Source organism: Rana temporaria, chromosome 2 (assembly GCF_905171775.1).
Source record: "Rana temporaria chromosome 2, aRanTem1.1, whole genome shotgun sequence".
NCBI classification, from domain to species: Eukaryota; Metazoa; Chordata; class Amphibia; order Anura; family Ranidae; genus Rana; species Rana temporaria.
In genome coordinates this window covers 53,203,895-53,231,509 of record NC_053490.1, presented here as the reverse complement: position 1 = coordinate 53,231,509, position 27,615 = coordinate 53,203,895, and the positions used below count along the sequence as shown (strand labels likewise).

The window sequence follows — 27,615 nt, the reverse complement described above, 5'->3', positions numbered from 1 at the left end:
AAAATGGCATTTACAATATTATTTTTCAATGAGGCCTATCTACATATGTTTTTTGGAATCAAGCTAGGGTGACACTGACCTGATGGGCTTCTCCTTTCCACCTCTTCGACATCTTCTATCACTCCTCCTTCTTCCACCACCTCCCCATCATCTTCAATCACTCCTCCTTCTTCCACCACTTCCCCATCATCTTGGACTCCTCCTTCATCCATCAATCCACCTTCTTTCAATTCGCCAAATTGTTCTTCCGCCACTTGCCCTTCATCTGCTATGACTTCTAAGTCCAAAATTACTTCTTCCTCCTCTCTTCCTTCCTCCTTTCTTCCTTCCTCCTCTCCTTCCACATCCTCCTCTCCTTCCACATCCTCCTCTCCTTCCACATCCTCTTCTCCTTCCACATCCTCCTCCTCCTCCACATGTTGAGATGGCAGATTTTGGCCTTGTCTGGCCCTCTCTGCCTCCTCCAAATGCTGGCGACTTCTTTCCCCTGAAATAAACCAAAAAAAATGTAGACTCATCAGCACACAGATATTGGAGAGCATAAATCGCACACATTGCTTAGAAGATGCTTTCATTTAGTTACTTTTATCTTTCACCAAACCTACATTTTGCAATTACTTCTATATGGCAAGCTCTGATCCTGCCCCTTTTTAGCAAAGTGACACACATGGATGTCCCCCCTAAACTGTATTTCTGGGATACCCTACCAAAACCCATTTTTGATTTGGGGAGACACAGGTGCTCTGCATTGCAGATGTGAAAACATCTGCTTTATTACCACTGTTTTTAGAATGAATCCTGTTTGCCTTTCCCATTTTCATTCTTTTTTTTTCTAGAACTAGCTTTTACACAATGTTTACAAACAAAGTTTTTGGCCAGTGAGCCATGTCCAGGTGTGTTGTTCCTGGAATAACCGAGCCTTTCTGATAAACTATGTGATGTTACGTTGTTTACTAAGAACACTGTTTGTAAATATGTAGTTATTTATGTTCTAAAAAATAAATAACAACATGTCTTTAAAATTACAAGCAGGCCAAGGAGGCAGATGGTGAAATATACATGGCAACACATTATTGCAGACAATCACCACCCCCCCCCCCCAAACCCAATATATATTTACTTACTTTTACGCAGAATTTTAAGTATTTTCTTCATCTGATGTGGCTCCCTCAATTTTAAGTCTGACCATCGTTTCCTCAGCTGTTCCTTGGACCTGGTGATCCCAAACATCCTCTGCATTCTCCTCGCCACCTTGTCCATAATATGTGCCTTTCGGCGGTTAGGGGTCTTGTATGGCCCTAATTCACCATCATAGTCCTTTTTTCGCATGATGTAAACTAACTCCACCATTTCCTGGAACCGCATATTAGTGGCTTTATATCTTCTTTTCCTTGATCGGGACGTCCCTGCCTCTGTCCCTTCACTTGTGGCATGAGAGCATCGTGCCCGCTCGTGTGACATCGCCATCTTTCCTTTCCCACAGAGATTATGGGCGTGGAAAAGATGAATTCTTACGCCATGGGCGGAGAATAGGGCGGCGTTTAATACATACGCGGAGTGTAGAGAATGCAAACAACGTGTTTACGTCCGTTACGCGGAGAATCTTCGAGCGCATCCAGAACATACACAGTTAACGCCATATTTCCTAAAATCATTGATTAGGGGCCTCGCAAAGGTGACGAGGGCGGGGTTTCATAAATACGCGGAGTGTTTAAAAGGTTTACGCCGTGATTACGCATCTTACGCGGTAATTAGGCGAGCGTGAGAAACGAGGAGCGAGAGACAGGAAGGTAAGGAAATTAAAAATGTGATCAGCAGAGGCCTTGAAAATGTAGACACATGGGATGGGGGTTTGGGCTGTTGGTTGCACCCTTTTTAAGCTATTCTGTCTATGGGGTACCACAATGTTATTTTGGTATCCAAATGCTTTTGGACACCTCACAAAATAGAGATGTGAACAATGCTGTACCTCATTGACAAGTTTTTGAATGGTGTATTCAGATCAGGCAAAGTATTGTTCAAGTGTTGGTTGTACAGAGGTCATTAGGAAGTGTCTTTTATGTCATCCATTGTCAGGGGTATGAGATTTACACATGAAAGAGTGCCTAGATGAAAACTGTCATTTGTAAGCATTGTTTAATTTAATATATTTAAAATATTTACTGCAATGTGAACAATGGCTCTGCATCTAGCAAATCAATGTTTGGTACAAGCAATGCGGCCGAGCTGCCAATCATTGTTTAAACAAGAGAGACTGTGTTTGGAATTAGATATAGGTAATAAATTTGAAGACACATATTAGATCAAGGTCAACGCTGATCCTTTGGAATATTTATTTTTCTGTGGTTTATGTTTTTGTAATCTAGACTCAAAAAGAAATATAATTTTTCAAAAATTTCAATGGACCTCCTACAAAGCAAGGAATCTATAGAGGCCTTACTTCAAAAATACCAGGACACGCCCATCCTGTGGAATTCAAAACACTCGTTATATTGCAATAAAGAGGTACGAGCGGCAGCACTAGAAGAGCTAGCAAATTATATGCAAACTTGGGTGCCAGGATGCACTGCCAACATGGTGAAGGATAAACTTGCCAACCTCAGAAGCACATACAGGAGAGCATACAAAGCTAATAAAATCAAAAAATCGGGAGCAGCAGCAAGACAAGCAAAGGAACCCAAACTGTGGTATTATAAACAGATGGCTTTTTTGCGGGACGAAATGGAAGGCAGGAAAACGATGTCCAGTCTTTCTTCCAACCTTTCCTCCATGCTACCTTCCAGCGGACATTCCCCAGATGACCACAGCCCTGCAGAGTCGGAGGAAGAGGGCCTGGCTGACAGAGATGCAGATCTGCCACCCTTCGATGAGGAGGTATAGTAGTTTCCTCTATATTTATGGCGTAAATAATTCTTGGTGGATTAATGATTAGATATTGAAAAAAAAAAAAAAAAGCTGGAAAAAAGCTAACAAAAAGGTGTACAGACAAATAGGTGTCAGGGATGACAACTGCAGGGGTCAGAAGTAGAGTGTATTCAAGTAATAATGAACAGAAAATACTGAACGAAAAACATGAAAATGAGTGTGGTTTTATTTAGCGAAATTGTAAAAAAATTCCTTTTTTTTCCACACAGGAAGAAGAGATCAGCCAGGAGGTGGCAGATCCTCAGGTGTCTGTCAGCCAGGAGGAGGCCGGGGTCAGTGGCAGCCAGGAGGAGGCCGGGGTCAGTGGCAGCCAGGAGGAGGCCGGGGTCAGTGGCAGCCAGGAGGAGGCCGGGGTCAGTGGCAGCCAGGAGGAGGCTGGGCCCAGTGGCCTGCAGCAGGTCCACCCGGCCAGGAGAACCACCACCAGCCAGTCTTCTCCCCCCCAGGTGAGGCCATCAGGCCGAAGGAGGCAGTTGAGGCCTGTGGAGGAGGCAAGCCTCCGCATGATCCAGGAGGCAAGCGCCATCATGAGGGCCCCCCTCAACCCCACAGAGGCCTTCAGTGCCTCATTGGCCCATGATTTAAATGAAGGGGAGGAGGACCAGAGAAGACTGGCAAAGGCCCTGATGAACCAGGTCCTTTGGTGGATGCAGAGGGGCCTGCTGACCCCAGACACTGGGCTATGTGACCCGGCCCGGCTTGCGGAACACCATCCTCCTGCTGCCACATCAACCCCACCTGCAAGACCCCGTGTTCGATCCGCTGGAAGGCTGCCTGGAGGGAAGGCTGGAAAGAGGAGGAAACGTTGATTTTCTGCCTTCCATTTCCTTCCACATAAAGGACATCTTGTTTGTACTACCACAGTTTGGGTTCCTTTGTTTGTGTGCTGCTGCTTAATATTTTTGTGTTTGGCTCCTGAGGCTTGGAAGTTTATCCTTCACCATGTTGGAAATGCAAGTTTGCATATAGTTTGCTATCTATTCTAGTGCTGCCGTTCTTTTTATTTTTTGTGATGACATTTGCCAGAATAAAAGGCCTTTTGCTTTCATTTGAAAACATGTCTATTGTTTGTTATACTGTGGGGATTATTAGGCAGCAAACCTTTAATAAATATACAATGGGTCATTTACAAAGGACACACTCCTTGGGGGGGGGGGGACATTTGGTGTGCCAACATGGTTTAATATTCTCTAATGAAACACCAAAAAACAAAAAACAAATTAAAAATACATGTAAAAAAAAAATAGTTTAAATGGTGACATAACTAGAAACAAAAAAAGAAATTAAAAAAATGCACATTCCTTTACAAAAATGACTACTCTAAATTATGGAGGACCACCAACCAAAACACACGTCTGGCATAGAAAACATTATTAAAGGATTACATCACAAGCAAGAAATGTGACATTTCAGTATGGGACAACTCTATTGAAATTGCATCAGCAAGAGAACGGGGTTATTCTAGCAAGAGAAGAATTAATCAAACGAGGCTTTAAAATGTGGTTTAGTGCGCCTTTTTAAGACATTGTTCTCTTGCTAGAATAAAAGGTTTCTAATGACGAATGTGCCATATCCCAAAGAAACGCGAGTTTTACCTGAACGAGCGCTCCCGTCTCCTCATTTGGACTGAGCATGCGCGGGGTTTTTGTACGCTGCTTTTGTGTACAGACGACCGAACATGTCTGACGGACACGATTCCAGCAGACTGTTTTAAAGCAAGACCAGGAAACAGTTGTTCGTTGGAAAACGGTCTGGCCGACGATTGTTTGCTGGAATTCTGTACGTTACTGCCTACACACGAACGAACATGTCCGCTGAAACTGGTCCGCGGACCAGTTTCAGCAGACATGTTTGGTCGTGAGTACGAGGCCTAACAGTAATTTCTCCCCCTGACAGGATCGGTGATCGCGCCCGCCGGGCACGCGCATCTGCACCAGGGGCCGCGCACTCGCCCCTAATGGCTGAAATGCAAAATTACGTATACCTACGTGATTTTGCGCAGACGAGCCGACCTGCCACTGTATAACTGCGGCGGCTGGTCGGCTAGTGGTTAAGGGGATAAAACCTTCCGGTCCTTAGTTAAAAGCTGCATGAAACAAACTGAAAATGCCTTTATGTATAAGCTCTTAGTGTTGCAGTACACAAAGGGGGAGTGGAATTGGCTTGATGTTCCCATCCCATACAGTACAGAAGAAATCTCTGGAGGTATCTGAAGCTCATGTTAAGTTTCAGTAAATAAGTACAAATCTACAATACAGAGTGTGCTGACTCGGAACGTACCTGAATAAGACGGCACTCTGATTTGAGAGCTAGCTGTCCCATCGCCGCCTTCACTAACGGCTCGTACCTCTATGATATAAAAGCCGGAGTCAGGTAGCAGAACCACTGCTGATGTTGTCTGTGTTTGGATGACTTGGCTGTTGCTGTGACCTTCTTGTCTCAACATGACCTGCGGATTAAGAAATAGAAAAATTGCCTGTTATGCGTTAATACAAAGGTAGAACATCAGATTGGAGATTTAGACAGAGGCCACGGATCTGTGACCTTTCACAGACTCACTATACGTTTCAATCTAAAAACAGGGAGAAAAATACCAAATATATCAGGCGGAGAACGGCAATTTCGTTGTTTTCAGGCCTGAAACCTGCTAGAAATCCACATTGCACTACCAATGGATAAAGACGGGACAATTACCCCTCTATTATATACAGTCTTAAATACAAATTCCAGTCCTCACCAAGGTTCTTTTCTGTGATATCATTACAAACTAATAATGTTAACCACCAACAGTCAGTTCGCTGAGGTATACTATTTGGGTAGCCATTATTAGGCTTACAGGGACTTTTTCTTTTTCTGAATGTGGTTATTATCTTAAAGTGGAACTTTGGGCAGTTGGTAAATCATAACAATTATGCCCCCCGCCTCCATTTTGTCAAGGTGATGATCTAAAAGAGTAAGCTTACAGTAGCTTACTCCATGGTCCCAAAGCAGCCAGCGCTTTGGTCCTCCTCTATACCACACCGGAATGTGGGTGGACACCCCTACATCACCATTTGCAATGCAGACCACTGGTGGGTGCTGGTCCTTCACTGTGCATGATGACATTGGCAGGAAGGGTAGTGACAGGACTGGTAGGCGACCTATAGAAATGCGTTGCCACTGCTGGCAAATAAATTTAAATGCATACATTTGAGCATTTAAATTTGGGGGGGACACTCCTATGTCAGCATGTACAATGAAGAACCAAAGCAAAGAAATTCAAATGCATGTGTTTGAGCATAGACATTTGCAGAATGGAAAAATTCCTCATTTCGTTTCTGAATTATTTTAGTTTAGTTTCCTTTAATTTTGTTTTGTTTATTGATTTTGTAACAAATTCTACATTTTCGGAAATATTTGGTGGACAAATGATCGACTGATTTGAATTCTGTGTGAAGAATAGCTGGTTGTTAAACAGCGGGCTGGAAAGCTGGCCGTCACATCCTTAACAACCAATGTCTTATCTGCTGTCAGAGGGCTTCCCCGCCTTCTGGTCTGGTATGGATTTTAAAGGGAACCCCAAGCCAAAATAAAAAAACACCATGGGGTCCCCCCGAAATCTATACCAGACCCTTATCTGAGCATGCAGTCCAGCAGGTCAGGAAAGGGAGGGGACAAGTGAGCGGCCCCCCTCCTAAACCATATCAGGCCACATGCTCTCTACATGGGGTGGGTGCTTTGGGGCAGGGGGGGCTCTGCCCCCACCCCAAAGCACCTTGTCCCCATGTTGATGGGGACAAGGACCTGTTCCCCACAACCCTAGGCGGTGGTTATGAGGGTCTGCGGGTGGGGAGCTTATCGGAATCTGGAAGCACCCTTTAACAAGGGGCTCCTTGATCCCGCCCCCCCCATGTGAATGAGTATCTATTCACCAAAAAAGTGTAAAAAGTGAATAAAGACACAACACAAGTTTTTGACAATTCCTTTAGTCATTAAAAAATGTCCCTCAGTGTAGATCCATCATTAATCATGACGCCTGCCTTTGGGTCCGGTATCGATTTTAAGTGGAATCCCGTGGGGTACCCCCCAAAATCCATACAATCCCCCTACTTGAGCATGCAGCCTGGCAGGCCAGTAAAGGGGGGGAAGAGGAGCGAGGGCCTCCCACTCCTGAACCACACCAGGCCACATGTCCTTAACATGGGGGGTGCTTTGGGGCAGGGGGAGACCCTGCCCAATTGTGATGTCATCGACCCAGCATACCCCTGTCAATGATGTCACAGGGGGCGTAGTCACCCACTGACATCATCAGGTTACGCTGCCCCTTGGCCTTTTAAGAAAGGTTAGACAAGCAGTCGACTGGAGCATTAGACGAGACTGGAGGTTTTTTTGGGGGGTTTTTGGGTCGATGGATCTACATTGGGGGACATTGTTTTAAACCAAAACAAATATGTAATAAAAAGATATACGTTTATTGACATTCCAGGCCTGCATCAGGGACAACACAAATACTGAATCCAGAGGATCAGCATAACAAACAGTCAACTAGGTGGTCAGCAATGACAGCCTTCCTTCTGGGAAAAGTTTTAATATTAGGGAAATGTGCCAGAAGAGAAATATGGAGACTTTCATTTCTATCCTCTCCTTTTGAAATTTCTAGCTCCCTGACCATGCTTGCTCCAAGTCAATGACTCAACTGACCTGCAGAACCTGCAGTTTTCAAAAGCAGACCAACAAGGGGAGTTCACACTTTTCTCTCATAAGAGGTGTAGGTGCAGACAATTTAAACCTCCTTTTAGGACCCTTCACATTTGTCTGTTCCCTAACCGCATGTATGTTAGTGCACAGTTATATTATGTATTAACACGTAGAAATGGAACAAAAACCGGACCTACACCGTTCATTATTGCAGTGCAGCATGGTATGTTCCATTGACATTTACCGTGTTGTTCTAAGGCCTCGTACACACGACCGAGTTTCTCTGCACACTTTTCGACAAGGAAACTGCAGAGGATCTCGTCGAGCCAAAAAGAGGGCATGTCTTTGTTTTCCTCGACGGGAATGGGGAAATTTGGCTCGCCGAGATCCTCGACAGCCTAACAAGGAACTCGACGAGCAAAACGATGTGTTTCGCCCGTCGAGTTTCTCGGTCGTGTGTACGAGGCTTAAGTGAATGGCCCTGCAATGCACTGCAACAGTCCTGAATATCATAAACATAAAGACATCTATCCAGATTGCAGATACAGCTTATTAGGGCAAGATATGGCAACCATGGATATATTAGAATGGATTATTATTTAGGTTTAGTAGGTCAACAGGAACCATAAACTGCTCCATTAGCACCTTCTAAAGTACAGTACTACCTTCCTAAAATAAAATCTTAACATATAAGGACTCCAATACACAGTCCAATCATACAATCCAAAATGTATTCATGATCAATTCTCTAGACATTTATAATATGTGCCATGGCTCTTTATCATTCATCTCTACTAATCATAACAGTGTGAATCTGCTGGGGATAACAGCAATTTGCAACTTCTGAAATCCTAAAGTACATAAAGGAAATAAAATTTGTGTTTTAATGGAAAAGAAGAACCAGCAAAACCTGCTGTCCCTGTGAAGATTTTAATTACACTATGGCACTTCATTCTATGGTGCCGGCATAAGTAATTCCAGGCCAAAGCATACATATTATGTTTGCTTTTATTGTTTACTGGCTATAACTTATTTATCCTTCCAATACAAGTTTGACTATCCTTGTACGTGCTTTCAAACAATGAATGTATTCCATCTGCTACTATTTCTTATTTACCCATGCTTACAGTATATTCCCTGGCACAGCTGAAAGCATGATTAATGATCATTAAACAAAAAAATCCAACCACTTATTTTACACACTAGATCAAAACCACACAGAATTTAAAAGGATCTGTCCGCCCAGATATGATAATTAATTTATAATTAAAGTCCAGCTTCTTGTAACTCTAGACCACAGGTGTCAAACATAAGGCCCCCGGGCCGAATCCGGCCCTCTAGGCCATTTGATGTGGCCCTCGCACCTCTCAATCAGCTCCAGCACTCCTCCAGACCCTGTACTTTCTGCTTTCAGGCAATTCATTCATCTTCTTCCCAGCAGCAAGGTAAGGGGGGTGCACTGTGATGTAAGGGCAGGGATGGACTAGCCATTGGGACTACAGGGAGTTTCCCGGTGGGCCGATGGCTCAGTGGGCCGGCTTCAGTGATAGAAGACCGCCGCCCCCCTCCGCTCCTCTGTCTCTCCCTTCCCGCAGCGCTCACCTCCTCTCCCTCCCTGCAGCGCTCACCTGGGGTGAACAGAGAAGCAGGGGGAGGACCAGAGGAGCAGGGGGGACGACAGAGGAGCACGGGGGAAGGGACGACAGCTGACTCAACAGCTATGGCCTGGGAGTTTCTCACTTCTGCCTAATCTTGTCCCATAAGGGGGGGCACCGAACAGATTCTTTGCCCCGGGTGAAATAATGTCTAGCTTCCCCACTGGTACTGCCTATAAGAGTACCAGTACCAGCCGCTCTACTCTAATAAAGTAGAACGGCGAGTGGCTAGTGAAGGGGGAGAGGGGGCTTGGGTGGCCGGGGGGGGGGGGTGCGAGAGTTGTCCGGCCGCCATGGGAGAGACCTGTCAAAGTGGGCCAGTCTGGATGAAGTCCCGGGCCAAATTTTTGTCCCAGTCCAGCCCTGTGTAAGGGAGAGTGGGGGACTCAACTTCTGATGGTGGGGTGGCTCTTGACATCTAATGTAAGGGGAGGGGATGCAATGGACATCTAATCTTTCAGATACAACCGGCCCTTTGTGGCCAATCATAATGCTGATGCGGCCCACGATGAAATTGAGTTTGACACCCCTGCTCTAGACCATCGGTCTTCAAACTATGGCCCTCCAGTTGTTCAGGAACTACAATTCCCATCATGCCTACAGTAGTTATGTCTGTGAATGTCAGAGTTTTACAATGCATCATGGGATGTGTAGTTCGGCAACAGCTGGAGGGCCGTAGTTTGAGGATCCCTGCTCTAGATGATTATTATGCACGATTTATATAGTGTCAACAGTTTACACAGCGCTTTATAATGTAGAGGGGGGAAAGCACAATTACAGTACAATACAAAAAGGTACAGGAGGGTCCTGCTCATAGAGCTTACATTCTAAAGGGAGGGGGTGGTGGTACAAAAGGTAATAGCTGCAGAGAATTATTTGATGGGGGTGGCTCGAGGACAGTTGTTAGGTGGGTGTGGGATAGGCTTCCCTGAATAAATGAGTTTTTAGGGATCTCCTAAAGGTGGACAGGATAGAGGCTGATCAGACATACTGGGGCAGGGAGTTCCAGAGGATTGGAGAGGCTCTGGAGAAGTCCTGAAGGCGAGCTTGGGAGGAGGTAACAAGGGAGCTAGAGAGCAGGAGATCCTGGGAGGAGCGGAGGGGACGATTTCTGCAGATGAGGTTGGTGATGTAGATGGGGGCAATGTTGTGAATGGCCTTGTATGTTGTGATCCCACTATTATAGTTTCAAACTCTCTTGTTACTCACCTTTGGGATGTGTATGTTCTGTTGGTGTTCCCCTTTCAACTGTGTTTTCTAACATGTAAATGAAAATCTACAAGGGAGCGAGGGGACCCTTCTAGTTTGACAATACAGTTGTACCTTGGATTACGAGGATTGAGCATGTAAGGCATGGGTGCCCAACCTGTGCCCTCCAGCTGCTGCGAAACTACAAGTCCCATGATGCATTGCAAGGCTGACAGTTACAAGCATTAGTCCTCGTACACACGACCGAGGAACTCGCCGTAAATTAAACATCGTTTTTTCTCGACGAGTTTCCTTGTCAGGCTTGTGGAGAAACTTGACAAGCTTTCTTTGCGTACACACTGTCAAGACCAAATCTCCTCGTTCTCAAACGCAGTGACGTACAACGCATACAACGGCAGGGGATGTTCGATTCCACTGGCACAACCCTTGGGGCTGCTTTTGCTAATCACATGTTACTACGTGTTAAAGCGGAGGTTCACCCTAAAACAATTATATACCGTTACACCCAGCATACTGCTGACATCTACAGTATGCTGGTATTTTTTTTTTTTTCGCGCTACATACCTTCCTATAGTTCTTTTCACCCGGCTTCCGGGTTCTCGCTGCCCCGGGGAGTAGGCGTTCCTATTAAGATGCATAGATGATTGACATGCGAGTAAGGCACGTCACGTGTTCCGAAAATAGACGATCTGGGACTCGGCATTATACGGCGCCTGAGCAGTCAGCTCTACACGGCAGGCCCAGGCGCCGTATAGCGACGCGTCCTAGTTAATCTATTTTCAGAACACGTGACGTACCTTACCCGCACGTCAATCATCTACCCCTCTTCATAGGAACGCCTACTCCCCGCGGGAGTGAGAACTCGGAGCCGGAAAAAAAAAAAAATACCAGCATACTGTAGATATCAGCAGTATGCTGGATCTAATGGTATATAGATGATTTTTAGGGTGAACCTCCGCTTTAAGTAAAAGTTTGGTAAGAGACGATTTTCACTTTTCAGTCTGTTACAGCGTGACGAATGTGCTATCTCCATTACAAACGCTACTTTTACCGAAGGTGCGCTCCCGTCTCATACTTTATTCTGAGCATGCGCGGGTTTCTTAGCATACACACGAACGTGTTTCTCGTCGAAAATCAGCCCGACGAGGAACATGACGAGGAAATTGAGACTCCCGTCGAGGAAAAAGAGAACTTCTCTTTTTTCCTCGACAGTTTCCTCGATGAAAAACATACACACGACCGTTTTCCTCAGCAAAAAAGCTCTGCCACCAAGTTTCTTGATGGATTCTGTTGAGGAAAACGGTCGTGTGTACGAGGCCTAACTCCCAAAGGCAGAGGCATGATGGGACAGGTTGAGCACCCATGATGTAAGGTATTGAGAAGGTTGTTATCTGAACACAGGGCAAGTTTGTGCACAGAAACAAACTTTTCCACCGACTGCTTTTATCATTGTTGCGCAAACCTACAAAACCTCGAAATCTGGTCAAGTCACAAAGATTTTGATTACTCCTGGACAGTAAATGGTTAAGCAAAGCACTGTAGAAGTAAAATGAAAAATCTTTCAGTTGGAGGTTTTATACAAATATAATGCGTAATGTACTTATTTCTCTACAATAGTAGTCTATAGAATCATAGTAGTATTCTATATTTCCACAGTGTTTTATGATATGTGTCTACAGCAGTCTACTGCTACTATTACTACTGTATTTTATTTTTTTTAAAAAATATTCTACTATTATCTACTCATTGATTCTACTATAATCTACTATTGATTTCACTGGATGCTTTTTTTAAATCAATAAAGACTAAAAATATCAATGAAACAAACAAATATAGCTGTATAGGCAGCGTTTGATTATATGTGATCTTTTTGTATATACTGCTGACAAAAACCATTAGATGTACTGTAGATAAAGAGAACACAAAAGAGAGAAAAGAGAAATCTGACAGTGTGTTAAGTAGTCTAGACAGTAAAAACAAAACACCATCAATGTGTTCAGACTAGTGCAAAATAATGTTTCAAAAGCTTTTTTGTTTAAGCATCACTAAAGGTTTTCTTGACCTGAATGGCTGTCAGACACCGTGCATTTCTTCATTCTTTGTCTCGACTGCTTTGACCATTAAACTTGAAGTAAACCTGCACCTCCTAGGGTTCCATAGAATATTCCCAGAGACTGAAGCCTCGTACACACGACCGAGAAACTCGACGGGCGAAACACATAGTTTTCCTTGTCGAGTTCCTTGTTAGGCTGTCGAGGAATTCGACAAGCCAATTTTCTCCATTTCCGTCAAGGAAATAGAGAACATGCTCTCTTTTTGGCTCGTCGAGTTTCTTGACAGTTTCCTCGACGAAAATGTACACACGACCGGTTTCCTCAGCAACAAAAATATCTCCCAGCAAGTTTCTTACTGATATGCCGGTGTACTTTCAAATTTCCCGCGTCGTATCGTTGTTTTGAATCCTCAAAACAAGATACGACGGCATCTGGGTTAGATCCGACAGGTGTACATCTTCGTACGCCTTCGGATCTAAAATGCAATTCTTCGGCGACCGCTGGGTGGCGTTCGTGTCGTTTTCCGCATCGGGTATGCAAATTAGCGATTTACGACGATCCACGAACGTACGCCGGCCGTCGCATTTTCTAACGTCGTCTGTAGTCGGCTTTTTCCGGCGTATAGTTAAAGCTGGTATTTTGCGGCGTATAGCTAGACTTGCCATGTTAAGTATGGCCGTCGTTCCTGCGTCAAAATTTGATTTTTTTTTTATTTTTTGCGTAAGTCGTCCGTGAATAGGGATGGACGTAACTCATGTCTAAGTTAAAAAAATTTAGCGCAATGCACGTCGGGAAATTTCGGGACGACGCATGTGCAGTTCATTCGGCGCGGGGACGCGCTTCATTTAAATGAAACTTGCCCCCAACCCGCTCAGTTTGAACTCCGCCGCCAGAAATACACTACGCCGCCGTAACTTACGGCGCAAACTCGCTAAGGATTCGAATATACGCCAGGTAAGGTACGGCGGCGTAGTGTATCTCTGATACGCTGCGCCAATGTAAATGTATGTGAATCTGGCCCTATATCTTTAATATTATATATTTATATTTTACAGATATTAATGACATAATGTGAGCTGTAGATATATTTTTTTCAGGGGATCCCTGAGACCAGAAAATAATTTTATAGGTTCCTTTGGGAAAAAAGATTGCGAAAAGGCTGACCAAAAGTTTAACAAACGAATGCCGCGTACACACGATAGTTTTTCATGACGTGAACATTTTTTTTTTTTTTAAATGGTAATTAAAAACGATCATGTGTAGGCTCCAGAGCATTTTTTTCGACGTGAAAAATGAGCATTAAAAATTAAGAACATGCTCTAATTTTTCGCGTCGTTTTTCATGTTGTCGTTTTTCACTTTGTGAAAAATGGTCGTGTGTAGGCTTTAACGACGTGAAAAAAGCGCACATGCTCAGAAGCAAGTTATGAGACGGGAGCACTCGTTCTGGTAAAACTACCATTTGTAATGGAGATAGCCCATTCGTCACGCTGTAACAGACTGAAAAGCACGAAGACTGAAAAGTGCGAAACGTCTCTCACCAAACTTTTACTAACACAAAATCAGCAAAAGCAGCCCAAAGGGTGTCGCCATTCGAATGGAACTTCCCCTTTATAGTGCCGTCGTACATGTTGTACGTCACCGCGCTTTGCTTGAGCATTTTTTTTTTACGATCGTGTGTATGCAAGGCAGACTTGACAAGAATCACGTCGAGAAAAACGTTGTTTTTTCTAGAATATTAAAAATGGTCGTGTGTACGCGGCATAAGCGTCAAGCCTTTGCAGAGGGCAACCTATGATGTCTGTACTTTCTGTACTATTACTCCTTCTTTCCCAACAAAAAAATAAGTACTTCTGGGTGGCGAATACATGATACATTTTCAACCTCCCACTATTCAACATCTGGTGCACAAGCAGTGAAACATCAGGTCAGGGCTACATGGGGGGGGGGGGGGGGGGGGTGAGTGGCGGATGTTTCTTTCCCAATGCAAATCCTGTATGCATGGGATCTGCCAGGTTCTTTATTGACAGATCAGGGTGGAAGGTGTGTGCAGTAAAGGCAGAAAAGTTAATTCATTTACTAAACATGTATTTTATGCAGGTTTACATTAAATTACTTTTGATTTGCACATTCATAGGGTGCCTGTATATTAGTGAGTACCTATACAGCAGGGCTTTTTTTCAGCAGGAATGTACGGGAACGATCCAGCACTGAATGTATGTAATTGCAAGCGGTGGTGGGGGGTTTTGGAGGGTCTATTGTTGCTGGCTACTGGAGGATCTATTGTCTCTGGGGGTACTTCTGTTGTTGTAGGTGGGGGATTTATTGTTGCCAAGGAGTTTATATGTTGCTGGGAAGGTCCTATTTTGCTGGTAATGATGTACTGTTGAGAGAGGGGTCTATTACTAGAGCATCTATTAATGATGTTTATAGTACGGGTGTTACTGGCGCAAATGGAAAAAAACTATTTTTTTCTGTATTGAGTGGTTTGCTAAATCAAAAAAAGGTGTAACTCACTTGGTGGTGATTTACCCAAAACATGATTAGTGTAGAATGAGGATTGCGCTACCGTGGGTTATTTATATCTAATCCTGACGACGCATTACAATTTGCGAAACGCGTAGAGGCTGCTGACACCCACAGGATACCATACCGGTCGCAAGAGAGGATCGGGGGGGACGAGGACTGACTTTTCTCTTGCATGTTTGCATACACGGCTGGAGAAGCTTGGTGCCGGCAAATAGGTACACTAAAATGTGAGTGCAATACTTGTTCTGTATTGTACCTACTACATTTTTTTACCTACTACACTATGTTGGGCATCCTTTCTCTGTGAGTTTTTATAGAGAAAGAGACGCAGTACAAAAACATTTAAGATACCTAAAAACTGTGGTGACAAAAAATAGGATTGGTTATCCTGGGAATGAACCAAAGGCATTTACTGAATGGGATCTGGTGAGTGGCCAGTTTTCTTCTCGTATTTTCATCAATTTTGGAGGGACGTCCAGTTCTTGGTAATATCACTGTTGTGCCATTTTTTCTCCACTTGCAGCATGCATATCAACCCTGCTATTGCTGAGGCAGTAGTCAGAGATGAGGACTTGTAACTGGTATGCAGGAACTGTCTTCACTGTGTTCTATGGTATATCTAATGCCTTGGAAATTATTTTGTACCCTTCTCCTGACTGATACATTTTAACAATGAGATCCCTCTGATGATTTGGAAGCTCTCTGCGGACCATGGCTTTTGCTGTAGTATGCGACTAAGAAAATGTCAGGAAAGACCTACTAGAACAGCTGAACTTTATATAGATTTAATCAGAGGCACTTTAAATGATGGCAGGTGTGTACTCACTCCTATACAACATGAGTCTGAATGTAATTGCTTAATTCTGAACACAACTACAACCCTAATGCAACCACATTATTTCTGCCCCCCCCCCCCCCCCCCCCCCGATAGAGTTCAGTTTGTTTTTCATCCGAGTTGTACAGTTTATAGGTCACATTAAAGATGAAAAAAGTTCTGAAATGATTTATCTTTGTCTATTTTTTTTCCAATTCAGAAACCTGACATTTTAACAGGGGTGTGTACACTTTTTATCCCCTGTATATATACTTCTGTATATACATATAGGTTACTATAAATATATAGTTTATACAGCTATTTAAAGCTATTTCTAACAGTTTTTAAAGTCTTCATATAACATTAGAATCTGTCAAATGTATTCAAATTAAATGCAGTATTTGTAACACTGTTTTGACAGGCTACTGTCAGTTTTCACAACATTTTCAATTTGAAAGAAAAATGTTCCCTGTGAAAAATAATGAGTAATGTCAAGCTCAAATTATTGTAAAAGCTTTGATTGTTATTCTAACTTTTGACCCTTTTACAGAGAATGAAGGAACAGCAAACTAAATGATTTTCATAGTAAAAAAAAAAAAAGTGTTTAAAGCGGAGGTCCGCTAAAAAAAAAAAAAAAAATTAAAGTCAGCAGCTACTAACACTGTAGCTGCTGACTTTTAATACAGACATTTACCTGTCCTAGTCGCCAGCGATGTCGGCCCCGCCGAGGCCAATCCCTCGATCCTGGCAGCTCCAGGCGCCGCCATCCACAGTAAGGGAAACAGGCAGTGAAGCCGTTTCCTACTGCGAATGCGCGAGCAGCGCGGCGCTTTGTGATTGGGCTGGCTGCTCTCTGGAATACACACAGTTCCCAGAAGGCAGCGCGCCCCATTCACAAGAAGAAACCGAGTGTCGGACGAGGAAGAAGATCCACCGCGGAGGATGAAGAGGCAGATTAGGGACTTCTGCATAGCAACCGCTATTTCGGGTAAGTAAAAATTATTTTTTTCATCTTTTTTTTTTTCAGATTTTTGGTGTAAAATTTTTTTTCAGGGTGGAACTCCACTTTAAAGCTGAACTCCAAACAGCCAAATATGCTGCTAAAATACACATATGGCAGCTGTTTTACCTGCCAAAAGAGTTACATTTCTGTCCATTCAGCTCTGAGGCCTCGTACACACGACCAAGGAACTCGTCGTAAATTAAACATTTTTTTCCTCAACGAGTTCCTTGTTAGGCTTGTCGAGAATCTTGACAAGCTTTCTTTGCGTACACACTGTCAAGACAAAATCTCATCGTTCTCAAACGCAGTGACGTACAACACGTACGACGACACTATAAAGGGGAAGCGTGACAAATGTGCTATCTCTATTACGAATGCTACTTTTACCGAAGGTGCGCTCCCGTCTCATACTTTATTCTGAGCATGCGCGGGATTCTAAGCATACACACATGTGTTTCTCGTCGAAAACCAGCCCAGCGAGGAACACGACGAGGAAATTGAGACTCCCGACGAGGAAAAAAAGAACTTGTTCTCTTTTTTTCTCATCGAGTTCCACAACAGTTTTCTCGACGAAAAACATACACATGACCGTTTTCCTCGGCAAAAAAGCTCTGCCACCAAGTTTCTTGATGGATTCTGTCGAGGAAAACGGTCGTGTGTACGAGGCCTGAGATTTACACAGCTCTGCCCCAACTCTGTTGTACATATTGCACTAGCAGTGCAAGAAGCTGATATCAAAGCAAAATTAAGGTGCCCATGCATGTTGTAGAGAAGAAAAGGGCAATTGAGCCTGCCAGAAAAAGGAATAAGGTAGGTGTTGCAGCTTGTTTTTGTTTTTGTTTTTTTGCTGGCTTTTAATAATAGGACACTTACTTGTCCTGGAGTCCAGCGATGCTGGCACCTGAAGCTGATGTTTCCATCATTGTCATTGCGGTTAAGGGAACTCGGCAGTGTAGCCTTTCAGCTTCATGCCGGTACCCCTAGTGCGCGAGGCCCGTTACTCTCTCCTACTGGCCCGGCGGCCGGGGGAGGAGGAGGGAGCACCACGGTGAAGTCACGGGACACAGCCCAGACTCCCGTAAGTGGGAAAGAATATCTTTGACAGTTATCCTGTTCCCCCTCCCTACCAAAGGTGGCAATTGTGGCACCGGAGGGAGGGGGGGGGGAATCAGATGAGCGGAAGTTCCACTTTTGGGTGGAACTCTGCTTTAACATGTAGAACAATATAAAAAAAAAGTATACCGTATGATATAAAAAAAAAAAAAAGGATTAACCTCATCCCAACAAAGGGTAAAAAAAAAAATGGTGATGCCTAAGCACCATTTTGCAACTTTGACATGTGTTAGCAAAACTGTAAATATCGTCACAACTACTTTGTGTATCTAGGTGGATTATTCCTTGTTTTTTTTTCAGGACAAATTGGGCTTTCTTTGGACGGTAAATGGTAAAGGATATCTCCTGTTTTTTTGTTTTGTTTTTGTTTTGTTTTTTTTATTACCAAAGGAAAACTGGCCCAAAATAGTAAAAAAAACATTTTTTTTTATTTAGCTATATAATTATTACCATAATTTTTCACGAAAAATTCCACGATAAATTCTCCTGCTCCTGATGATTACAGTGATAGCACATATGTGTGTGTTAGGTGTTGTTTGTAGCCGTAGTATGGCCCAGAAACAATAGTGCACATTTTTTTTTCTTTATTTTTTTTTTTATCCTGCATAAATCACTAACGGACACTGATACTAATTTAAACATTGTTTCAAATTCTATCCAAATAATGCTGACTGTGACCTTTGACCCCAACCTTGACCCTAATACTAACCCTGGCAAAACCTGATCTTGTTATTTTTTTCTTTATTCATTATTCTTTATTTTGATTGTTACATTTTTTATCATTTACAGCTTCATCTCCTGCAAGGAGAGGATGATACAATGCATCTTCCTCACGATTCAGAAGTGGAAGTAAACAGAGAGGCGGGCTCACAGTGACTGGTCACTGTAATAGCCAATCAAAGGCATCCTGGGTCCCTGTATGTGATTTTTTCTTCCTGCTCTAGGGCATGCACGCCACCAGAGCCCCGCTCTCGCTGTAATTGGGGCCAATCAGCGGGTCCGGAGGCCATCAGAATCCGACGATTCTTCACAGGAGGGGCAGAACGGCGGTCTGTCTATGTAAACAAGGCAGATCGCTGTTCTGCCAGGGAGGAAAATTGTTTTCCTCCAGTCACAGCATTCCCCCCACAGTTAGAAAGCATCAGTCCCTAGGAGCACACTTTACCCTTTGATCGCCCCTTATGTTAACCCCTTCCCTGCCAATGTCATGTATACAGTGACAGTGCCTTTTTTTTTTAGCACTGATCACTATATTAGTGTCAATGGCTCCCAAAAAGTGTCAGTTAGGTGTCCGATTTGTCCTCTGCAATGTCGTAATCCCACAAAAAATCGCTGCCATTACTAGTAAAAACAATAAAAATAAAAAAAAAAGCCCATAAACATATTCCATAGTTTGTAGACGCTATAACTTTTGCACAAACTAATCTATATATACGCTTAGGCCCCGTACTCACGACCAAACATGTCTGCTGAAACTGGTCCGCAGGCCAGTTTCAGCAGACATGTTCGGTCGTGTGTGGGCGCAAGCGGGCCGAATTCCAGCAAACATTTGCCCGCCGGGCCTTTTCCCAGCGGACAAATATTCCTGGACTTGTTTTAAAACAGTCCGCTGGAATCCTGCCCGCTCGGATATGTACGGTCGTCAGTACAGACCTACCGTACATGTCCAGGCGCCCGCCGTCCCTCGCATGCGTCGAATGACTTCGACGCATGCGTGGAAGCATTTTAAAGGCGGGCCGCCCACGTCGCTGCGTCATTGTCGCGGCGACACCGCGTCATCGACGCGGCGACACCGCGGACACGCCCCGCGTATTGTTTACGCGCGGACTTCTGTACGATGGTGTGTACAACCATCGTACAGAAGCCCTCTGGCAGACATGTATGGTGAAAACGGTCCGACGGACCGCTTTCACCATACATGTTTGGTCGTGAGTACCCGGCCTTATTGGGATTTGTTTTACCGAAAATATGTAGCAAAATAAATGTTTTGGCCTAAATTGATGGAAAAAAAAATAGTTTTCAATTTTTTTATTGGATATGTATTATAACAGGAAGTAAAAACAATATATATATATATATATATATATATATATATATATATATATATATATATATATATATATATATATATTTATTTTTTCAAAACGTATGGCTTTTTCGTTTATAGTGCAAAAAATAAATAAATGCAGAAGTGATCAAATACCACCAAAAGAAAGCTCTATTTAGGGGGTGGGGATGCATAACTTTTACTTGGGTACTGCATTGCATGTCCACATAATTGTCAGTTAAAATAAGGCAGTGCCGTAATGCAAAGAATTGCCAGGTCATGAAGGGGGGTAAATCTTCCGGAGGTCAATTGGTTAATTTGCACTATATACTGTATTTATTGGTGTATAACACTCACTTTTTTACCCTGAAGATAGAGGGTAAACTGTGCCTCAGTGTTATACGCAGGGGGCTGTAGAACGTTTTTTTCCTAAAACTTCCCTCTTAAAGTTTGGGTGCGTGTTATACGCCTGTGCGTGTTATACACAGATAAATACGGTAAGTGCTTGAGTCTTTGTTAAAGTGTTACTAAACCCACAACAGTAAAACCAGTCTGTACATGCAGTAAAGCATGTTTGTTATACTCACTGTGGGACCTAAGGTGTTAATCCTCTCTGCATTGCGTAAAAAAGGCTGTTTGATCCTGTCTTCTCTGATGCTCCTCTTTTTCCACTGTCCCTAATAAATCTCCAGATAATACATAGCTACGAGAGAAGCTGCACATGCTCGGTTTAGTGCGTATTGCTAGAGATTTTTTTTGGGGGAGGGTGCATGGAGCTAATCAATACTCTGCATACGGCGGGTCAGGGGTCTTGCAGCCTCATAGGCAGACATAGGAGAATGAAAAGTCCTCCTACAAGCTTTAACCAGACACTGATAGAAGTCACAAGACTGCTATATTCTGCTGATGAGAAAGGGTATTTAGCAGTTTATATTTACTAAAATAATTGCATTTCCATGTTCTGTGTACTGTGGGAGACCAGATATAGTGAATGCAGGGTCCTGGGTTTAGTAACACTTTAAATCTGCCTCTGTGTGCTACATCACTATCCTCTGCTTTTTAACCCCGAATTCCTAGACATACGAATGTAAAATAAAGACGGGTTGAATAGAATGAAGCCTGAGAGGGAGAATGCTCTGACCTTGTATCCCATGACATCTGACTCGTTGGCTAATGATCGGACTGCTTCCCAGCCCAAGGACACATGGGAGCCGTTCCGTATCCACTTCACAATGCTCGGAGCCTGACTGGGAGCTGGATGGAGATATAAAAAAAAAGAAAACCATAATAAAAAAAAAATGTACTTTATAACCAAATGAAATGTAAATACATATTCCAATTCCTGCCCAGAGAATTGCTCTCTATCTGCTAGTCCTGCCAGCACAGCTGGAAGCTGATAAACCATCGCGTGCTCCAGCGGTGTCATTTTAATAGTGACTCTACTTGGCTGAACTTATACTTAGCTTATAAAGCGGAATCCTTTTATCTCTGGTGTGTGTCACCAATGCTTAGCCCTGTTTTGTAAGAATAAAATAGCAATATGTTCTGAAGAGGGCATTTTGCACTCACAATTTTACAGTTCAGTACATGGGCTTCCAGTTAACACTCTGATTCATAAATCCGGCATGTTGAGTCAAAGCAGTCTGTGCCGTATTGTCTCAGAAAATAATAAATCGGGTAAAAAATAGAATAGAGAAAAAAATAGAAAATACAGAATGCAAATCGGCACTTATAACCAGATCTTTCTATTAAAGTATAACTACAGTGCCTTGCAGTGGACTCTATCTACTACTTATGTGACTTCTGAAGGATTGGTTGCACTAGATTTTAGTTAGGGGTATCAGAGTAAAGGGGGCTGAATACAAATGCACACCACACTTTTCACATATTTATTTGTAAGAAATTTTGAAAACCATTTACCAATAAAATCCCAATACAATTAATTTACGTTTTTGGTTGTAACATGACAAAATGTGGAAAAAGGGGTATGAATACTTTTTCAAGGCACTGTAACCTCCAAGGGCTTTCACACTGGAGTGGTGCGCTAGCAGGACGGTAAAAAAGTCCTAATAGCAGCATCTTTGGAGTGGTGAAGGAGCGGTGTGTATACCACTCCTCTAACCGCTCCTGCCCATCAATGGGACACCGCAGCTATACTGCCGGCAAAGCGCCTCTGCAGAGGCGCTTTGCAGTGGTTTTTGACCCTTTCTCGGGTCAAAAACCCCAGCTGCAGTTTAACCCCAGCTAACGGCCGAGAAAGGGTTAAAACCACTGCAAAGCGCAGCACAATTGACGGTAAAGCTCCACTAAAAATTGCAGCGCTTTACCACCGCCGCCACCCCCGCCCCAGTGTGAAAGGGTCCTTAGAAAAGTCTCTTAGCAATGGCTCTAGGAATGGGAAGCACTGGGACACCAATAGCAATGTACCAGGCCAGGCATACCTTTTTGTGCAAAAGGGGGTTAACACCAGTGCATTCACCCAGATCCTGCTCTCAGGTCTGTACTCAGAAGTCCCTGGGTACTTGGATGCCTCTATCAAAAGTCAGGCAGACAGTTGCTTAGTGGACTCGTCAGACTGGATCCTAGGTGAAAGCCCCCTTTCTTATCTTGAAGCCTCTCAGAGCATATGGCCCCCGGTGATAGGGTAGCTAGGGCCTCGATGAGCTCTTGATAGTGGTGCTGGGCTGCCTGGGAGGGCTGTAGCCCTTCAGACTGGGTGCTTCTCCTACTAGACAAGAGCCTTGACTGATCCAGCCCCAGACTCTTTACGTTCTCTCCAGTCACCTTTTGAGCACGTCCCCTCAGGATCTGCTGGGACCTCATAAATATTCAGAGTACTCACTTAGTGCCGGTTCACACTTATATGCTGCAAATTTAGTGCAATCTTAAAGCAGTACACGGTGGGAATTCACATTGCGATTTCTGCTTGCCATGTGCAATTTCAATGCACATTTTGTGCAAATTTGTGAGGGGAGTGGTCACATCTGCGATTGTATTTTTATCAATCAAGGAAAACATTTTTTTTTTTTTTGCAGTGATGTGAACAGGACTGCAATTTCAATCTATTCCCACGGAAGTCTACGGAGCTGAACTTCTCACCCCACTAAACTCGCACAGGACCCTTTTTTGAGCCGGATCAAATATGTGAACAACCTTCATTGGAAATAATGCTTTTTTTATTTATCCGATCTGTATAGAATTTGCATACGTGTGAACCGGCACTTAGACTGCTCCATTCCTATGTTCTGGAGCTTTCCAGAAAGCAGGGAGAAGCAATCAAATGTGCAGCCCGTGGGACCCTGATCAGCCCAAAACAATCAGCTGTTGCTCCACAAATGACAAAAATAACAAAATGTAACTAACAGTCTAGCACCTTATTAAAGGGGGCTCCCAGATTGCGATAAGCCCCCCGCCCGTGGACCCCAACAACCAACAGCCAGGGTTGTCGGGAAGAGACCCTTGTCCCCATCAACATGGGGACAAGGTGCTTTGGGGTGGGGGGCCACAGGGCACCCCCTGCCCCAAAGCACCCCCCCATGTTGAGGCCATGCCGCCTGGTACGGCTCAGGAGGGGGGGCGCTCGCCCGTCCCTACCCCCTTTCCTGACTGGCCGGTCTGCATGCTCAGATAAGGGTCTGGTATGGATTTGGGGGGGCCCCACTCTGTTTTCTTTGGCGTAGGGGGTTCCCCTTGAAATCCATACCAGACCTAAGGTCCTGGTATGACCCTGGAGGGGAACCCATGCCAGTTTATTATTTAAAATGTGGGTTGGATTTCCCCTGTGGGAGGGAGGAGCATGCCTTAGAACAGGTTCACACTCGGGCGACTTGTAAAGTTGCCTCACTGTGAACTGGGATCCGACTTGGAGGCGACTTCTATTGAAATCAATGGGTACAAGTCGCCTACAAGTCGGATTGAAGTAGTACAGGAAACTTTTTTCAAGTCGGAGCGACTGCAGTAGTGTACATTAAGACGGCTTCATTCACTTCCATTCATTTCTTCATGCAGTGTGACTTAAGGTGACTAGGGGCGACCTGGGGCGACCTGAAGTTGGATCCAAGGTCGCCCCTGTGTGAACCGGCTCTTAGCATCTAACTTCAGGTCCTTCAATTAAGCTTTGGCAATAAAACCTGGAAGCTGATTGGTAGAAATGCAGAGCTACCCCAGGTATTGCACACTCCAGTTTTAGTAAATCGACCCCCATAAGTGTCAAATGCCAACCTCAAATACGATGTGGTGCCAGGAATCAAATCTGAATGCTCAGGAGATTGGAGATTTGGAGGAGGCTAAGAGCAATAGAGTGGACTTTTTGGGGTTAAGCATACATATATGAATAGAATTTTTTTTTAAACCAGATATGATTGAAGGCCGGGACTATCAGTTGGCCAAGTAATAGGCGCAGAGAGTGATGGAATGGAAACAACAGGACACTTACGAGATTTCTTGGTGCTTCCACGTACGGCCGCGCTAGGAGGTCCGTGTCCGGCTTTGTTGAACGCTCTCACGGTGATGTGATATAATGTATTTCCTTCCAGCTCTGTCAGGATGATAGAAGACTCATTTCCAGCTGTTTTCACTTTTTCTGCAGCCTCTTCCTGCTCCATATCATTCCAGTAACTAACCTGCCAACAGTGACCACACACAAGATTAATTTTGGCAGCCGTGAAGTTTTCACTTTATTTCATTATTGGCTGTTTGAAGGCTCTGGCCTCCCTACAGTGAAGAGGGGCTCCTGTCAAAAAAAAAATACGGAACATGTTATTTTAAACATCAGGGATTTGTAGGATGAGTTTAACGCCTGAGTGTTATCGGCTCACCCGCCCAGCTGCCTGGGGGTCAGGATGTTGCTGCGTTGCACACGGGTTCATTGATATTCTGAGGCTCAGGCTTGGCGTTACGCAGTCTGTCTGCTTAGACAAAACACAGAAATAAACTATGCTTAAGGCTCAACGGAATAGAGAAGGAAGGTGTTGATGACCCCAAGATTTTAATGCAAACATGCCATGTCTAGTTGGAGCCTTATGGTTTATAGTGAAAGGATACAAACTGACACTTAAAGGCATAAGCTATTGCAAAAATGTTTTAAATTAAAGTCCAACTAAAGGCAACTGGAAAATTAACCCTTGCAGTGGGGCTGCGCCGGCACTGCAAGGGTTAATAGTTATTTTAGTTCTAGGGTAAGGTGACCAGATTTTTAATATGAAATCCGCGGCCAATTTTTTTTTTACTAGTAATGGCGGCAATCAGCGACTCACTGCCCATCGCCACCACCACCCTCCTCACAGCCTGTCAAGTTTTACTCTCCAGGTCCCGGCTACTACTGGGTGGGGAGCGGAGGAAGATCACTCCGCCAGGGAAGGCAAGGAGATAACTAGGCAGGCAGCTGGCCGGGACGTGAGCAAAGGCATGCAAGCGGAGCTGAATGGGCATGCACCCGAAACTGAAGAACTATTGCCTCCGCTCCGACCAGCACATGATCATCAGAAAGGGGCACAGATAATGAAAAAAATACACCCACCTAAGCTAGTAGGCGCGGCAGAGTAGGGGTGTGCAATTCAGATTTTATTTTATTTTTTATTCTGCACTGACTGTCCAGGGACAAAACCGGGGACAGACTTGGTCCGGGGACAGTGTCCTCAATCTGGGGACAGTACCCAGAAACTGGGGATGTCTGGTCACCCTATTCTAGGGGAACAATAAGACTGCTTTCACACTGAAAGCGTCGGACGTTAGCACTAAAGTGCCCTGCTCGTTTAAGCGGCGCTTTTGCACCTTATTTTCCTGCCAGGGCATGGCATTTTGGGAGTGCTAAAAACAGCACCCCCAACCCGCCCCAAAGATGCTGCTTGCAGGACTTTTTGGACCATCCTGCAAGCGCACCGCTTGAGTGTGAAATGTCACAATGAAATTAATAGGAGGCGCTTTTCAGGTGTTTAGCAGAGGCTATTTACAGCGTTATAGCACCTGAAAACTGTCCCAGTGTGAAAGGGGTCTTAAAGAAGATTTACATACCTGATCTTTAAATCCTCCACGTTGCCAGGACTGGTAACCGCAGTGTCCTCTCCTCCATGCTCCAGGGGTCCAAAGGTCCTGACGTAGGGTTGGCACCTTATCCCTTTAAACCCGAACACAAAGGAATTACACAGGTTCTGAGGCTAATTTATTGCAGATAAGGCACCAAGTGAGTTTAATTACCACCTTAATCAGCCACAGAACCGGTGTAATTAATATGTGTTTGGTTTTAAAGGGTTGAGGTGGCAACCCTACCCGACGTCATCAAAATTGAAGCAGGGACCCTGCACTGAATATATTAATGCTGGTGCATGGAGGAGCACCATCTGCTGTGGGAGCAGAGGATCAGGTAAGTAGAACTTATTATTCACTCATCTGAACCCAACGAGCAACTAACCCTTGCAGTGCAGGGGCAGCCCCACTGCAGGGGAGAATTTTAAAGTTCCCAGTGGGGTTTAAAGAGTATGTAAACTTAACATGTCTTATTCCTGATATGGAAAAAAATGCTGTAGTAGTGTTCTAGCATCTTTTAAAAGCATTGGCATTTAATTAGCATCTTTACAGTAAGACTCCATGTATACTACAGTACCTGCCTCCGATTTTGTGTTTCCAGCGCGATGGGATCGTGCTGGAAACCGGCGATGCGAGGCTGTGCTTCTCGCGCTTGCCGCGCCCATGAGAGGCAGCACTGCCATAGTAATCCATTGGGGGCGGCGATCGGGAGGAACAACAGAGCTCGGCACTGGCTCACGCGACGGGGCTCACACGAGGATCGCGGATGTCAATTGACACAATATCGGCGGCACCTACTGTAGCATTTTTTAATGCTAGTGTGCAAAAAAAAGTCTGAAAAAAAGAAAAGAAATGCAGCCACCACATCTAAATAGTGGTAAGCTGCAAAAAATTACATTTTTTGTTGTTGGGTTTAAATACACTTTAAAATACACACTGTAATCAACAAAAATAAAAGCATATTCATGGGCACCCTGCTATGGATAGGGCTTAGCTTTGCTGCTACAATGGGTTCAGGACAAGTCCCCAGGGTTCACGAATTGAAACGTTTTGGCCAAAAACTTTACAGGCTCACCACTATACAGAAGGAACAACACATAGTAAAGTGCATAGCCTTAGTTCTCGATAAGAACCAATAGGGAAGGAAAGGATAACCCAGTCCTCAAACTATAAATGGATGGGCACCAAGCATATTCAGATTTGTTTATCCCTGGTCCCTATACCGCAGTTATACAAACACTTTTAACCTCCCTGGCGATATGATTATTTCAGATTTTAGGTGCTGAAAGCGGTACTATTATTTGCAAGGAAATTTGGCGTTTTATACTGTAGGCCTGTAATTTTTAGGAATAATTCACTTAAATCTGACCAAACAAGAGACTAGTAGGCATCCCGAGTATGACATTTTTTTAAAAACAAAATTATAAACTATAATATAATAAATAATTATAAATAATTATAACAAGTAATATAATTATAATAAAAATTATTCAATAATGTAATCAAATTAAAATCACTGAAATTTGCTCAGTTGCAGAATTGGCGCTGTCATTATTTTTATTTTTT

General features: G+C 43.9%; 1 protein-coding gene across 1 annotated transcript in view; it reads right to left on the bottom strand.

Annotated features, from left to right (window-relative positions):
* The window catches only part of CNTN5 (contactin 5), a 2,004,044-nt gene that overhangs the window by 12,160 nt on the left and 1,964,269 nt on the right, over positions 1-27,615 (bottom strand). The window contains exons 24-26 of the mRNA XM_040340187.1: positions 24,461-24,647; positions 21,167-21,279; positions 5,206-5,374 (exon numbers count right to left, since the gene is read on the bottom strand). Of these exons, the coding sequence (XP_040196121.1) occupies positions 5,206-5,374; positions 21,167-21,279; positions 24,461-24,647 (469 nt within the window). The remainder of the gene's footprint in view (positions 1-5,205; positions 5,375-21,166; positions 21,280-24,460; positions 24,648-27,615) is intronic.